The sequence below is a fragment of the Oncorhynchus mykiss genome, chromosome 10 (assembly GCF_013265735.2).
Source record: "Oncorhynchus mykiss isolate Arlee chromosome 10, USDA_OmykA_1.1, whole genome shotgun sequence".
Lineage (NCBI taxonomy): Eukaryota > Metazoa > Chordata > Actinopteri > Salmoniformes > Salmonidae > Oncorhynchus > Oncorhynchus mykiss.
In genome coordinates, this window is record NC_048574.1 from 69,247,228 (window position 1) to 69,261,984 (window position 14,757).

The window sequence follows — 14,757 nt, forward strand, 5'->3', positions numbered from 1 at the left end:
GATCCATGTAAGTACTGTTTTAGTAAAGAGTTTAGAAAGATTTATATTAATGAGATGGTCACCATTTGGTTACAAAATTGTTACCAGTTAATGTGAAAGTGTTTGGAGTAATTTTTCCATGTTATGGAACCATCTTAATATCTTGATTAACAGGACAGGGATTTAATTGCTTGTAACCCAAGTGAAGAAATTTGGATAGGTAATTCCAACATGATAAAATGGGTTATATATAAGTTTGGACACACCTACTCATTCAAGGTTTTTTCTTTATTTTGACTATTTTCTACATTGTAGAATAATAGTGAAGACATCAAAACTATGAAATAACATATGGAATCATGTAGTAACCAAAAAAGTATTAAACAAATCAAAATATATTTGATATTTGAGATTCTTCAAAGTAGCCACCCTTTGCCTTGATGGCAGCTTTGCACACTCTTGGCATTCTCTCAACCAGCTTCATGAGGTAGTCACCTGGAATGCATTTCAATGAATAGGTGTGCCTTGTTCAAAGTTAATTTGTGGAATATCTTGAGACAATCAGTTGTGACAAGGTAGGGGTGGTATACAGAAGATAGCCCTATTTGGTAAAAGACCAAGTACATATTATGACAAGAACAGCTCAAATAAGCAAAGAGAAACTACAAGCCATCATTACTTTGAGACAAAGGTCAGTCAATGCGGAAGATTTCAAGAACTTTGAAAGTTTCTTCAAATGCAGTCGCAAAAACCATCAAGCGCTATGATGAACCTGGGTCTCATGAGGACCGCCACAGAAAAGGAAGACCCAGAGTTACCTCTGCTGCAGAGGATCAGTTCATTAGAGTTAACTGCACCTCATATTGCAGCCCAAATAAATGCTTCACAGAGTTCAAATAACAGACACATCTCAACATCAACTGTTCAGAGTAGACTCATGGTCGAATTGTTGCAAAGAAACCACTACTAAAAAGAAGAGACTTGATTGGGACATTAGACCGGTGAAAATCTGTCTTTTGGTCTGATGAGTCCAAATTTGAGATTCTTTTGTCCCAACCACAGTGTCTTTGTGAGATGCAGACTAGGTGAACGGATGATCTCCACATGTGTGGTTCCCACCGTGAAGCATGGAGGAGGAGGTGTGATAGTGCTTTGCTGGTGACACTGTCAGTGATTTATTTCTAATTCAAGGCACACTTAACCAGCATTAACCACAGCAGCAATACGCCATCCCATCTGGTTTGAGCTTAGTGGGACTATCATTTGTTTTTCAACAGGACAATGATCCAACACACCTCCAGGCTGTGAAGGGCTATTTTACCAAGAAGGGGAGTGATGGAGTGCTGCATCAGATTGTCAGGATTTGGCCAGGATTGTTCAGGTTTTGGTCCCTAGATGCCCCCATTGTGATTTTTTGACCCTTTTGTTTTTCCCTTGTTCTAGTTATTAGTTGCACCTGTGCCTCATTTCCCTTGAATGTATTTAAACTCTTAGTGTTCCTCAGTTCTTTGCTCTGTGTTTGTATGTTAGCACCCAGCCATGCTGTGAACTTTTGTTTCTCTAGTTGGATTTTCTTGGGGTACTCTGGTTTTGTTCTTGTTTATTTTTGATTATTCTTTTGAGGTTTGTTTTTTCCCTGCTGTTCTTACCACTTTGTGAATTTTCCTTGTGTCTTGGAGGATATACATTTCTTCTCTTGGAATTGCTTTTGACGTTGTGGATTTATATTTTTGCCTGAAGATCTTTTTTCTTTATTAAATCACCGTCTCAAGTACTGCTGTGTCTGCCTCATCTTCTGGGTTCTGCCCACTATTAGTGGCTCAGTTTACTAAGTGACTGTTTCTCACACTGGAGACCTGAGTTCGTAACCGGGTCCTGACACAGATGACCTGGCCTCCATAATCACCTGATCTCAATCCAATTGAGATGGTTTGGGATGAGTTGGACCGCAGATTGAAGGAAAAGCAGTCAACAAGTGCTCAGCATTTGTGGGAACTCCTTCAAGACTGTTGGAAAATAATTCCAGGTGAAGCTGGTTGATAAAATGCCAAGAGTGTGCAAAGCTGTCTTCAAGGCAAAGGATGGCTACTTTAAAGAATCTAAAATATATTTTGATATGATTCCATATGTGTTATTTCATAGTTTTGATGTCTTCACTAATATTCTACAATGTAGAAAAATAGTAAAAATAAAGAAAAAAACTTGGAATGAATAGGTGTGTCCAAACTTTTTTTTTTATGTTAGTGAGTATTTGTGATTTATTAGGTTTAACCAAAGAGGAAAAGTAAGTTGAGTGTTGAAATAGGTTGCAACTTGAAATATAGGTTTCTTAATAATCAAATATAACGGTTAAATTAAGTCATGTATTTGGTTTCAACAAATGGTTTTTTTTTCAATTGAGAAAACCTGACTCATTTACTTCTAACCAGTTGATGCAACTTTTTTAGGTTGATCAAAAGTCATTTTTTACAGTGTAGTTTAAAAAAATGCAGGTACTTACTTTGATCTGATCAAATGCATACATCCACACTGTACATTTGGCTTCAGTGTCCAGGGTACAGGGGTGGTCCTTCAGGAGGCGTAATATGTTATCCTAAAGTGCCAAATGTAAAGGGATTTTACACTCAAAATACAACCTAGTGTAATTTCCCAACTACCTTGGCTGTAGTCCATTCCCCAAGACAGTTTTCAATATATATATTGTTTACGTAGGCATTTGTTACGTTAAAATACAAATGTTTCTAGTGATAGAAAAATAACATACCTTATAACATTCTATTTTGCTCAATATCATGTCACTTTCAATCCAATATGTGTCATCCTCTCCTGAGATATCCCAGACCAGCTCTCTCAGTTCTGAGTTTAAGTCTTGTACCTGAGTTTGGATAGAGGTGATAATGCCAAGTAGACATTATGCATTGCATTGCATGACCTGAAATATAACATTGCATGGTTTTTCATTAAATGATTGTTGCAGAAATGTGTATGAAATGCACTGTATTGTACAAACCAGCTTAGACTGAAAGAGAGAACAAATTTTGTTGATATGGAAAGTGTCAACTGTAATTCTTCTGCGTCTCTTGCTGTTCGCCTACATGCAAGAGAGAATATTGATATACAGTGCAGTGAACATTTAAAATGATTTGTGGCCATGAGCAATATTTGAAATGATCAAGTAATACCCACATCATAAAGCCTTTGCAGAACCCCAAAAGTCTTCTTTAATGATTTTCCATGATCACATCGTTTGACTGCCATCTGCTGAAGGTACTCTGCTGACGCGGAGTGGAATGCTTTCACCACGGTTCGGAAGAAGGAATCTGACAGTGTCGACCATAGGCCCTCTGTTGGAATTAGCCTGGAGTTTAGTTTATACAAGAGCACACAGATGACCTCATGTATCTAAAAAAAAGAGAATAGAATAATAGAAGAGAAGAAAATAGAAGAGAATATATGTATTGATGTATTGATGGATGGTGACTTTACCAAGGACCTGGAGCTTGTCTGGGTTCAGTCTGAGGATGGCAGCAGCGAAGGCCTCAGTAATGTCTATGCCACGTTGTTGTTTTCGGAGAACCCTCAGGAGCTCAGGGATGATGAGGTACACCCTCAGACCCTCCACCCCAATGGGATCCTTACTCAGGGAGGGAAGGAGTATGCGCTGGACAACATCTTCAACCTAGAACCATGACAGGAGTGCTTGTGGGTCACAACTAAATGACTTAAGTGGTCAAATTGAATATCAAGGACAACAAACAGAAGTATAGAAAATAAGTATCTGATCATAAAGATAATAAATGAAATGATACCTCAGCCAGAACTTTGTCCTTTTCTGCAAGCCTTTGAAAAGCCATTCGGGCGAGTGACAAGTCCAGGCCAGAGTGCTTCAGTGAGGTTTGGTAGTGTTTATCATGACTAGAGTAACAAGACCAAGAAATACTATTAAATATGCAACAAAAAAACAATAAAAGTATTCAATAATGTGATAAAACATTCATGGATAGGCAGTGAGATCTTACCGTTTGTCCAGGAAGCTCCCATTTAAACATGATGCAGAAGAGAACGTTTTTGTGATTTCCCTGAAAATAAAAGTGAAGAATCTTATAGTTCAGTGTATGTAAGTTCCTGAAACCTTCAACTTTTCAGTAGTTGTTTTGTGTCACTGAGTCATGTATGTTTGTGTTGCCTTGTCCAATTATCAACCATCATGAGTTGTTTATTTGTATTGATCCTGGGGACGAGGTTAATTTGTATCATACACTATATATACAAAAGTATGTGGACACCCCTTCAAATTAGTGGATTTTGCTATTTCAGCCACACTGGTTACTGACAGGTGTATAAAATCGAGCACACAGCCATGTAATCTCCATAGACAAACAGGCAGTAGAATCGCCTGACTGAAGAGCTCAGTGACTTTCAACGTTTCACTGTCAGAGGATGCCACCTTTCCAACAAGTCAGTTCGTCAAATTTCTGCCCTGCTAGAGCTTCCACGGTCAACTGTAAACGCTGTTATTGTGAAGTGGAAACGTCTAGGCGCAACAACGGCTCAGCCGCGAAGTGGTAGGCCACGCAAGCTCACAGAATGGGACCGCTGAGTGCTGAAGTGCGTAAAAAAATATATATGTTCTCGGTTGCAACACTCACTACCGAGTTCCAAACTGCCTCTGGAAGCAACCTCAGCACAAGAACTGTTCGTCGGGAGCATCATCAAATGGGTTTCCATGGCCGAGCAGTCGCATAGCATGTGCAATGCCAAGCATCGGCTGGAGTGGTGTAAAGCTCGCCACCAATGGACTCTGGAGCAGTGGAAACACGCTTTCTGGAGTGATGAATCACACCTCACCATCTGGCAGTCCGACGGACTAGTCTGGTTTTGGCGGATGCCAGGAGAACACTACCTGCCCGAATGCATAGTGCCAACTGTGGTTCGGACTAGGCCCCTTAGTTCCAGTAAAGGGAAATCTTAATGCTACAGCAATTCTAGACGACTTTGTGCTTCCAACTTTGTGGAAAGCCCTTTCCTGTTTCAGCATGGCAATGCCCCCATGCACAAAGCGAGGTCCATACAGAAATGGTGTCGAGATCAGTGTATAAGAACTTGTCTGGCCTGCATAGAGCCCTAACCTCAACCCCATCGAACAACTTTGGGATGAATTGGAACGCCGACTGCGAGCCAGGCCTAATCGCCTAACATCAGAAACCGAACTCACTAATGCTCTTGCGGCTGAAGGAAGCAAGTCCCCGAAGCAATGTTCCAACATCTAGTGGAAATCCTTCCCAGAAAAATGGAGGCTGTTATAGCAGTAAAGGGGGTACAAACTCCATATTAATGCCCATGATTTTGAAATAAGATGTTCGACCAGCAGGTGTCCACATACTTTTTGTAATGTCGGGTACTTACTTCTGTATTTTCTTCCATGATTTTGAGTCGCATTGCAAGATCCATCTGTCAATGACGTCATTGTCTAATGTTTGAATCATTTTTTCAACACGGGAGTCATTCATCCCTTTTCCTGATTCCTGTAATAACAATTTGACATAGTGTATAAAAACAATCTTCAATACTAAGGACTCACTCAGAACAAACTGTCTGTAAATGCAATACCTTAGCGGAACTGCACAAGGCAAAAGAATGGTTTCCTCCAGCAAAGGTTTGTTCAATTTGCTGGTCATCAATGTGGTCTGAAAGTTACCCAAAACAGTTAGGATGTTATAAACCTGTTATTTTATCATTTCATAGAGACCAACATTTCAGCCTAAGTACTGTATTGCATTTTAATTAGGTCACGTTATGCAGAGGAAAATAAATGATTTAACTACCCTGTGGTAGCTGTACTGGCAGAGGCACAGACTGGTCCATCTTGACTCCATTTCCCAGCTGCCCTTGCTCTCCACGCCCAAATGAGTAGATCTTTTTGAAGGAGCCCACAAACGCCAATGTGTGGTTTCTAATTTGACAAACAGGATTGTAGGTCAAGGAAAAATCACAAATCAATTGTGATCCCTAAGAATGGATATATCTAATAATATTCCCCAGTGACACTCCAAGCTACATCCATTGATCTTTGTGTGACTATGTATGATTTTACAGAGATTCACATGACTTATATCAATCTAGTAACTACATACCTTCCACAGGCTATCTGGGTCACCTTTGCCCCCCAGAGTTCGGCCACCAGTCGAGGTCGTAGTTCATTTCTGAGAGAGTTGTGTCCAAGCTGTCCATATCGACCCGAGCCAAATGTGAACACGAAACCTCCCTAGAACAAAACCCATTCACACATTTATCATGAGGATGTGTTCTGCTCCTGTTGTTGATATGAATGTTTCTACTGTATGTGATGCTAACCAGCAAGACATCATTGGTCCAAACATTCTTTAGACCTTAATGGTACTGGGAGAATAAACATACTATCAGTTGGATATATTGTTGTGTAAAAAACGTCAGAACCTTTGTCAGAACAGCAGTATGCTCCCCTCCACAGGAAACAGCAACGGTCTTCTTTAGATTCAGGCAATCAACAGGAGCTGGAGCAGCTCTGTCTGTAGAAAATAGATTTCACCCATTTTTTTTTCTTCCTTGCTCGTTTTTTTTTTTTTTTTGACTAAATAATGATAATGATTTCATACTGTCTGCTTCAAACATATCAAACATACTCCTTTTCTTTAAAACATACCAACTATTAAGGAAAGAGATATTATTTAATAATATTTGTGTATACAGTACCTATTGTGTCCCTCAGTCCCAGCTGCCCGGCGCTGTTCTTGCCCCAGCCGAACACAGCTCCAGAGAGGGACAGGGCGAAGCTGTGGTCTCCCCCAGCGGTGATCTGAGCCAGGGGGATCCCTGACAGAGACTTGACAGGCTGGGGAGACAAGGTGCTGGGCTCTCCCTCCCCCAAACCCAGCTGTCCGCTGGAGTTCTGGCCCCACGTGAACACTTTACCATCTAATGGAAGGTAAAATAATATTTGTACATAGGAAATCTCACAGGACACGTGCTGCATTGTTAGAGTATGTGATAAATGTAGTTTTATTTTAAATGTCTATTGTGAACCTTCTCAAACTGATTTAGTTTTTTAGCACCCTTTATTTCTGCACTATGAACTTGAAGGCATGTCCCAAAAAAACATCTTGATTTTATCATTAAAACCTCCATTTATTTTTTTATTGTTTTGACAGTGTGTGGGTCTCCATCTCTTCCAGTATCTGTGTACATGGAACAGAGACTATTTGGTATAAAGGACATTCAAAGAGCACAGACAGCCTCCTATCATATCCCTTCTCAAACTGAGTGATTTAGAATGTGATTGTTTACCTTGGGTTAGTGCAATTGAATGCTGGTCTCCACATGCAACTTGAATTACCTGATTCAAGTTACCCACTGGTCTGATAAAACACAAGAGAAACAGACAGACCAAAAGTGACTATTTCAATATGTTCAGTTGATAAAATTGACAGATGCATCAAAACATTGTGTGAGTAGGCCGAAATAGAGATGTGTCATTCTGTCCTACCTGGGATCATTGGAGGCGGAGGTAAGACAAAAAACTCTGCCCTCCTTAGACAGTAAAACAACATGGGCATCTCCGCAACTCAGAGCCAGAATCTTCTCCCTGCACTCCACACCCTCTATACAAATCAAATAGAAATAAAATATTTTTAAAAGGTCCAATGCAGCCATTTTTATCTCAATATCAAATAATTTCTCGGTAAAAATTAAGTACCTTACTCAATGTTTTCAATAAAAAAAAACGTTTAAAAAAATTCCTAGCAAAGAGCAATTTTTCAAACAAGAATTTGTCCAGGACTGTTTGGGAGTGGTCTGAGTGGGGATGGGAACAAAAGGTTATTCCTATGGGTCCAGCTGATGAACCCCTTTGGAACCCTTTTTTCTATGTATGGTGTTGCGGGAAAACTTATAGGAAAGGTACTTACTCAGTTTCCATGTGACCCTTTTCCCATCTTTATACTCGTGCATCCTGCAAGCGAATGACACTTTCCCATTACTTCTGATAAACGCGACCACTTTATTACCCGCGGACAGACGCGCAATTGAAGATTTCGTGAGGATGACATTTAGGCAATTATCCGTGTTCGCCTTTACCAAACCATTCGACTTTACTAAACCGAAGCCATCACGGCTGTTCTCTCTCCACGAAAACATTGTCAATGTGTTATTATTGTCGCCTTCTAAACGTATCAATAATCAGCTAATCTTGATGGTCAGGGCAGTCTTTCTGTGCCCTGTGAGTCAGTGCGTTCTGAAGGGGAAAAGGGATGAACGCGACCATATGCAATAACAGCAAGGAACGAAAACGAAACTTGAGTTTACGTTTTTCTACAAACAGAAACTTATGCCACAATGGGAATGGCCTGAGCAAACGAGACAGGCGCCAGGTAAAGTATTTTAATCAAACAAACACCCCAGCTAGCACATTTGGATCCTTGGAAGTTGTGGGGACATGCGTTTTTTTGTTTCCCATTGGTTCTGGAGATGAAGCCATACGTTTCCTGACGGTTAAAACTGAACATATTTTGAACATTCTGAGAATGTAAAAATGTTGCCTGTTCTGGGGACTTACATTTCTAGGTTGCAGGGAGGTTATTCTATGGTTCCCTGGAAGTTTTCCTGGGGGGTTTTATTACCTGAGAACAAGTTATTTGAGGGTAATTAAACAATGTCCTGAGACTGTTTCAATAACACTGCTAGTTTAGGTTAACTGTTTTGAACTCCAAGCACAATTCATTTGCTTAGGCATTAATCATGCAAACCCATGGAGCTAGCATGCCATGTTTTTTTAACTCATAGAAAGCTGTTCATTTTAGTCTATTCAAACAGACAATTTCAAAGGAAACAAGCACTCATTAAGATCAGGTGTGGCCATTAAGTGGTTGCAGCCAACACACCCAAACACACTTAAGATAGAGGATAGAGAATTTTGTTGATGCTCGGAAAGGAATATGTTTTTAAATAACATTCAAGGGATGTTGAAAGAATGTTATGTTTTCATGTCAGTTTTTTTAATGTTCTGAGAACATTACTTTAAATAGAACATGAGAAAACCTGCAGAAAACGTTATGCTGAAGTCCTGTTCTTCCCATGGAAGAACATTGTTCTCTGAACAATTTGAGAACATTCATTTAAATAGAACCCTGAGGAAACGTTATGGGAAGGTTGTATGCAAAATAACCATAGGACAACCACGCTCTCACCAAGCTCTAAGAAACATATGGTTCTCAGAACGTTATGTACGTTGGTGGAGAAACCACACCACTGCTCTGCATCGAAGTGCTGACAGCAGTTCCCATTGATAAAAGAAAACTGAGGTGAACTAATCATCTCTATTTATTAGATACAGACAGAATTATTCTGTCAACAAAACACAAGATACAGACATATATGTCAAAAGATGATGCAGACGTGTCCAGAAAAAAAGGATGTTCACATGTAGGATTACATCAAATGCCTGTCATTTTTATATATCACACCCAGAGTTAGTAGACATTAAGTCAAGGAATGTTTTTTCAATAATAGGGCAGGCTACATATCCTGAATTTGCAATATTCACATTTCCAATAGAAAAAGGCTATATTTAAAAAGTTTAAAAATAGTGGAAAATCTGAACCTACAAGGCGGCTAGAACCAAAATCCTATGCTAAACATAAGAGATATATTGACATGTAAGAAACACATTGAATGAAATGATGAACACAGCAGTAGCCTATATATAGTGTCCATTACTCCTTCCAGAAGCCTCTGTTGTGGGCACATGCCTCTTTGAGCCTGGCCAGCAGCATCTCCTTGGAGGGGTAGATGGGCAGCAGCAGTAGGAAGTGGCAGGTAAGGGATTCTGGGAAATGTAGTTCAGTAGAGTTCTGCAGGACTGCCACCTTCATCTGGATCTTGTCCATGCCCAGGATAGGAGCGCGACCACAGCCCGTCAGGAACACTGAGAAGGAGGGGAGGGAGAGTGAAAGGTAGACAGAATGGGAAAAAATATAGTGGATGTCATTGTGTGGTAGGTAGCCTAGTGATTAAGAGCATTGGGCCAGCAACCAAAAGGTCCCTGGTTAAAAACCTTGAGCAAAGAAGGTGAAAATATGTTGTTGTGCTTTTGAGCAAGGCACTTAACCCTAATTGCTCCAGTAAGTTACTCTGGGTAAGTGTCTGCTAATTACTCAAATGTGTTCAGACAAAAATGATGTGTAAATGCTCTTGTAGAACAGGAAGTTCAAATATGCAGACAAAACCCTAAACCAGCATTATGAAAGACTGTATGGTTCCTCCAGTTTTACTCAACCAAGAGCAATTTAGTGCCATACTTACGGAGGAAAGCTTTCTTTTGGTCAGCTGTCAGTTCCTCAAAAGCCTCCCAGAATGTGATGATGTTGGGATGTCTGGCATGATACTCTCCATCATACACAGTGTTCTGGATATACAAACCAAACAAATGGCAGCAATAATTAAACAATATTAAACTTGCACACCATTTAAACGATTCACCACTCAAAGTCACACAGTATGTCACAAAGCACCATGTGCATTTAGACAATGTATAGCATATTATCTCCTAGTCCCAGTCCTAACTTGAGATACGCACCCATAACTTGACATTAAAGCAAATCCCCCATTGATATAAATGCATCAACACTGACTGATTTATGCCCTAATTTCTCAAGTCAGCACCCAGCCCCACACTGAGTAATGAATGATGGTTGTATATAGAGACCTGTTTGAGCGTGTCCCAGTCGTAGTCCTCTTTCCCCACCATGACTCCCCTGAGCTCCTCAGGCTGGAACAACTCCACCACGTCCCTGTCACACACCTTGAAGAAGCCTCTCCTGAACTCTTCAAACACCTTCTCCGCTGATTGGTTGAAGGCAAGGTTCACATAGGCATCAACAAACTGCTTCCTGTCAAAATAATGAATTGTATTTTAATATTTTTTTAAACAGAAAACAGAACAAGCAGAAAGCCTGCTTGTTGTAACTTCCTAAATGTCAACCTTGTATTATGCATTACAGACAATAGACTGTAATGTGAGCCAGGTTGCTAGAGCAGGAAAATAATCCTGCAGCAACAAGAAATGTGAATTATTGTGGATTATAATTAACCAACATTTTTGTAGGAGTTGATACATTTTTCGTACGGGAAAATCAAATCTGAAGCCTTTTTAAACATAAAATATATACTACACTTTTAAAATGTCCTGCATTGCAGGAAAGTTCTCCTGCAACAGAGTGATGAAATTCAGATCTTGGTGTAGCCATACCTGTTAAAACTTGTGACTGGTTTTCCTGTTTCTTTGGGATCCAGCTCCACCTTCTGGTCATCCCAGATCACCTGATGAAAATAAACAGTTTTACCACTATGCACATACTGTATCTATTGGTATTTCATTGCTCAACAATCAGTTTCAATATTATACATACGGTGAAGGTCATGTCCAGGTTTTCTTCAACATCATCATCAGTGTAGTCCTCCAAGAGGTACCGCAAACTCCTTCAATTACAGCAAAAATAAATTAATGTTGAAACATTTTAATCCGTTTCTAAGGGACACTAATTCAATGCTAAAATGTACATTCTAAAATACAAACGTACCCTCCAACAACAGGGTCAAACTCTCTCATGTCCTCCAGTGAGGGCTTGACCCCCACCATCTTCTTGAACAGGGCCAGAGGGAAGGGCAGGTGTACAATGTTGTGGTTGTACAGGGCCATGCCACACAAGACACCAAACAGGAAGTAGCTCTTCTCCTCCACTCTGGGCTGGTAGTAAGGGTAGGTGGTACATGAGCCAAGGCACAGATCAAGAATAAACAAGAACAGGCACCATTCTTCTTCAAATAACTTGTATCTCCTTTGTTGTATTATGTTGTCTGTATACTGCAATTTAGCTTTTAGCTGTGAATGTGTACAACTATAAAACCTTGGAACATCAAGAAGAGAGTAGGGAGTGATGGTGATTATACTTGTAAACAATACTGTATTGATTAATACAGTGTAGATAGTGGCACTGCTGTAGTGGTTGAATCTCTTTTTGTTGCTATTAACTGACTAAATGTATTTAGATTGTTTTTAGAATAATCTAACTGTTCTTACTCAACTATTTTAATTTGCTTGAGAGTGCAGTTATTTATTATACAGTAATGAAATCGCAATTCCCTAATTCTAGTTCTTACCTTGGCAGGGAACCAGACCAGTGTCTTGGTGTCGTTGTACATGAACATCTCAGACTCTGGTGCCAACAGCTCTTCAAACACATGGAGGAAGAAGTCCCTTTTGTTGACGAGCGACAGCTTAATGTCCTCCACAAACTGCACCTGAGGGATACAGTAAGATAGGCCACATTTAGGTTGAGTTCTAGACTCTACCACTGGGCACAGACGTCAATTCAATGTCTATTCCACGTTTGTTTCACTGGAACCAACGTTGATTCAACCAGTGTGTGTCCAGTGGGTAGTGACAGTCTAACATTAAAATGTTAAATCGAGTAGCTGAGATTTGGTTTGATTTGGCCAAGATTAGTTGAGTTGTAACATTCGGTCTCAGGGATAATTATTTGAATGTTACTTTATTGTCCCTTTTGAACTGACAAAAGATAATTTTACCACAAGTTCTCTCTGGAAGTAGTCATGATCTGCAGCACCCAGTTGTCTGAAGGTGTCTTTGATGAGTGACGGGCGCCTTAAGGTCAACTGGAAGACTGGAGCAGGGGGAGATTCTGGGTTGTCTCGGAACGTTCCAGAAGGACACATCACTGTCAGCCGGTGGGCGAGTTTGTGAACCTCCTGCAATATAGAAACATAATTTTAAGTATATAGAACTATATACCAGCTTGGGGAAACACTATGTAAGGTATACATAAATATGGGTCAATCTAATCTTATAATGAAGCCATATTAATTTTAAGTGGAATAATAGTTTACCTTTGAAAAATGTGCATGAATGTTGAAAACAGCCATCTTGCATATCAGATTCAACACAAATGGGAAACGGCAAAAGATGACAGGCATCTCCTCCATATCCTAGAAATGACACACACAAAAACACAAGTAATATCTCAACAATTTATTATGGGTATCATTTCTTTCATATGCTCTGAAGTGTACGCTGATGCCCAGTGGGGAGCCACCATATGACTTTCCCCCCTCATCTTTTAAGAAAAAACTTAGAGGGCCAATTCATAATTGTTCTAATTTAGAGATAGTTATTATGTTATTTTATTACCTCCCTTGTTGACCAAAAACGCCAAAGCTTCACGTCCTCCATAGGAATGACGTTACCAATGATCTCTTCCACATAAAAGGTACTGGCTGGAACTTTCTGGATTCTTCCAGCCCTTTTGTTTGCCTTTGACATAACATAATGATACATTTCTACATTCCATCACAAATGTCTTGTCTGCAATAATTCTGAATTATTTACGATAAAGGACTGAACGGTTAATGAGTTATGTTGGAGGATGTTCAACTAATGACAGAAATATAGAAAAGGATCAAATGCATAAAAATGATTGACAAGCAAGGTGCATGGACACTGACTTTGTGGAGCTGCTTGAGGAGTTGTAGCAAGAGTTTGACTCCAGGGTTGTGGGTAACCAGAAGACCATTCCTCAGCAGGAATGACAGGGCATTCTTCCACATCAGAATGTGCTTAGTCATGATGGAAGGCTCCAGTGACGACCACCAGTCTTCTAGAATACAGTAGAAAATGAAGTGCATTATATGACCTTATTGTAAATTACAATAATGTTTGCATTTCATGATATTGCCAAAAAAGGATTATCTCTCAGTGTATACACTGGCTATGTAGTGTCAGCCATGGTTCAATTACAATAATATTCTAGTCATTTTTAACTGATGCCAAATGTGATTATTAGCCGATGATTGGAAAAGGTCAGGGGTTATTTACTTAAAGTTTTCATAGCCGTTTCGTTCAGATGGTTGCTGATAAATACTGCTAATGTCATGACCATGTTCATGACGTTGTGGTCCTCATGGAGAAGAGAGATTGTGGGTAGTATCAGAAAGATCTCTGGTGACTTGATGATAGCTGCTGAAATGCAAAGATTTTCCACCAGTGGCACAATGTTTACCTATTTGGAAAAATAACAGAGAAATTATTAGAGTAACATTTAGTTCTGTTCTAAATATATATTCATTTAACATATGGGTTTAAAGAGTAAGTTGATCTTAACTGATTTCCTAATCCAAGGTATGTTCAGTAGCTGGTCGAAAACCTTGCTAGCAGCCTCTAGGTCCACTGTCAAAGCTCCGGCTGCTTGTGGAATCTCACTGGTCATAAGAAACAGAGGGCATAGCATTAGCAAGAACACAACATAGTCCTAACTGTACACATACCGTTTTCAATTCAAACTATCCAAACCTTCCATTTTAAAATTACTTACCTGGCTTTGGTGAAACTGGCCACCAGACTTGAACTTGTAGAGAACATCAAGGATATTTCTCTGTTGGAACAAATGTGGACATATTTGATGTTTCAGTACAATTATACTATAAGAAATATACTGTAAAATAAATGTTTGTTTATGTCATTTTTAGTTAGCTATAAAAATAAAAAAAACTAACAAAGAACCTTTGTCTATGGTAGATTGTATGTTTTAATATTCCACGTAAATAAATATTATAATAAATTAACCTTTGCGCCTCTGCATTTCCTTGCTCCATCGACAGCCATTTTTGCAGCTTGGCTTTATCTAACCTCCCGATTGGCTGTTCTCTTTCAGAACTCTACAAAGGAAGATA

General features: G+C 39.6%; 2 protein-coding genes across 2 annotated transcripts in view; both read right to left on the reverse strand.

Moving 5' to 3' along the window:
• Window positions 1-8,262, reverse strand: part of LOC110519118 (probable E3 ubiquitin-protein ligase HERC4) — a 32,797-nt gene extending 24,535 nt beyond the window's left edge. Inside the window, exons 1-16 of the mRNA XM_036989374.1 lie at window positions 7,923-8,262; window positions 7,502-7,616; window positions 7,303-7,373; window positions 6,712-6,933; window positions 6,436-6,527; window positions 6,114-6,244; window positions 5,805-5,932; window positions 5,590-5,666; window positions 5,386-5,504; window positions 3,999-4,058; window positions 3,789-3,894; window positions 3,466-3,658; window positions 3,166-3,323; window positions 2,990-3,070; window positions 2,744-2,854; window positions 2,480-2,572 (exon numbers count right to left, since the gene is read on the reverse strand). Of these exons, the coding sequence (XP_036845269.1) occupies window positions 2,480-2,572; window positions 2,744-2,854; window positions 2,990-3,070; window positions 3,166-3,323; window positions 3,466-3,658; window positions 3,789-3,894; window positions 3,999-4,058; window positions 5,386-5,504; window positions 5,590-5,666; window positions 5,805-5,932; window positions 6,114-6,244; window positions 6,436-6,527; window positions 6,712-6,933; window positions 7,303-7,373; window positions 7,502-7,616; window positions 7,923-8,151 (1,986 nt within the window). The 5' untranslated portion in view covers window positions 8,152-8,262. The remainder of the gene's footprint in view (window positions 1-2,479; window positions 2,573-2,743; window positions 2,855-2,989; window positions 3,071-3,165; window positions 3,324-3,465; window positions 3,659-3,788; window positions 3,895-3,998; window positions 4,059-5,385; window positions 5,505-5,589; window positions 5,667-5,804; window positions 5,933-6,113; window positions 6,245-6,435; window positions 6,528-6,711; window positions 6,934-7,302; window positions 7,374-7,501; window positions 7,617-7,922) is intronic.
• A 1,053-nt stretch (window positions 8,263-9,315) lies between these two features.
• LOC110498631 overlaps window positions 9,316-14,757 on the reverse strand; it is a 38,137-nt gene continuing 32,695 nt past the window's right edge. Inside the window, exons 33-47 of the mRNA XM_036989376.1 lie at window positions 14,651-14,742; window positions 14,400-14,459; window positions 14,190-14,286; window positions 13,904-14,087; window positions 13,534-13,685; window positions 13,220-13,342; window positions 12,919-13,017; window positions 12,601-12,780; window positions 12,172-12,312; window positions 11,592-11,758; window positions 11,421-11,490; window positions 11,261-11,331; window positions 10,718-10,901; window positions 10,315-10,417; window positions 9,316-9,937 (exon numbers count right to left, since the gene is read on the reverse strand). Coding sequence (XP_036845271.1) covers window positions 9,726-9,937; window positions 10,315-10,417; window positions 10,718-10,901; window positions 11,261-11,331; window positions 11,421-11,490; window positions 11,592-11,758; window positions 12,172-12,312; window positions 12,601-12,780; window positions 12,919-13,017; window positions 13,220-13,342; window positions 13,534-13,685; window positions 13,904-14,087; window positions 14,190-14,286; window positions 14,400-14,459; window positions 14,651-14,742 — 1,935 coding nt within the window. The 3' untranslated portion in view covers window positions 9,316-9,725. The remainder of the gene's footprint in view (window positions 9,938-10,314; window positions 10,418-10,717; window positions 10,902-11,260; window positions 11,332-11,420; window positions 11,491-11,591; window positions 11,759-12,171; window positions 12,313-12,600; window positions 12,781-12,918; window positions 13,018-13,219; window positions 13,343-13,533; window positions 13,686-13,903; window positions 14,088-14,189; window positions 14,287-14,399; window positions 14,460-14,650; window positions 14,743-14,757) is intronic.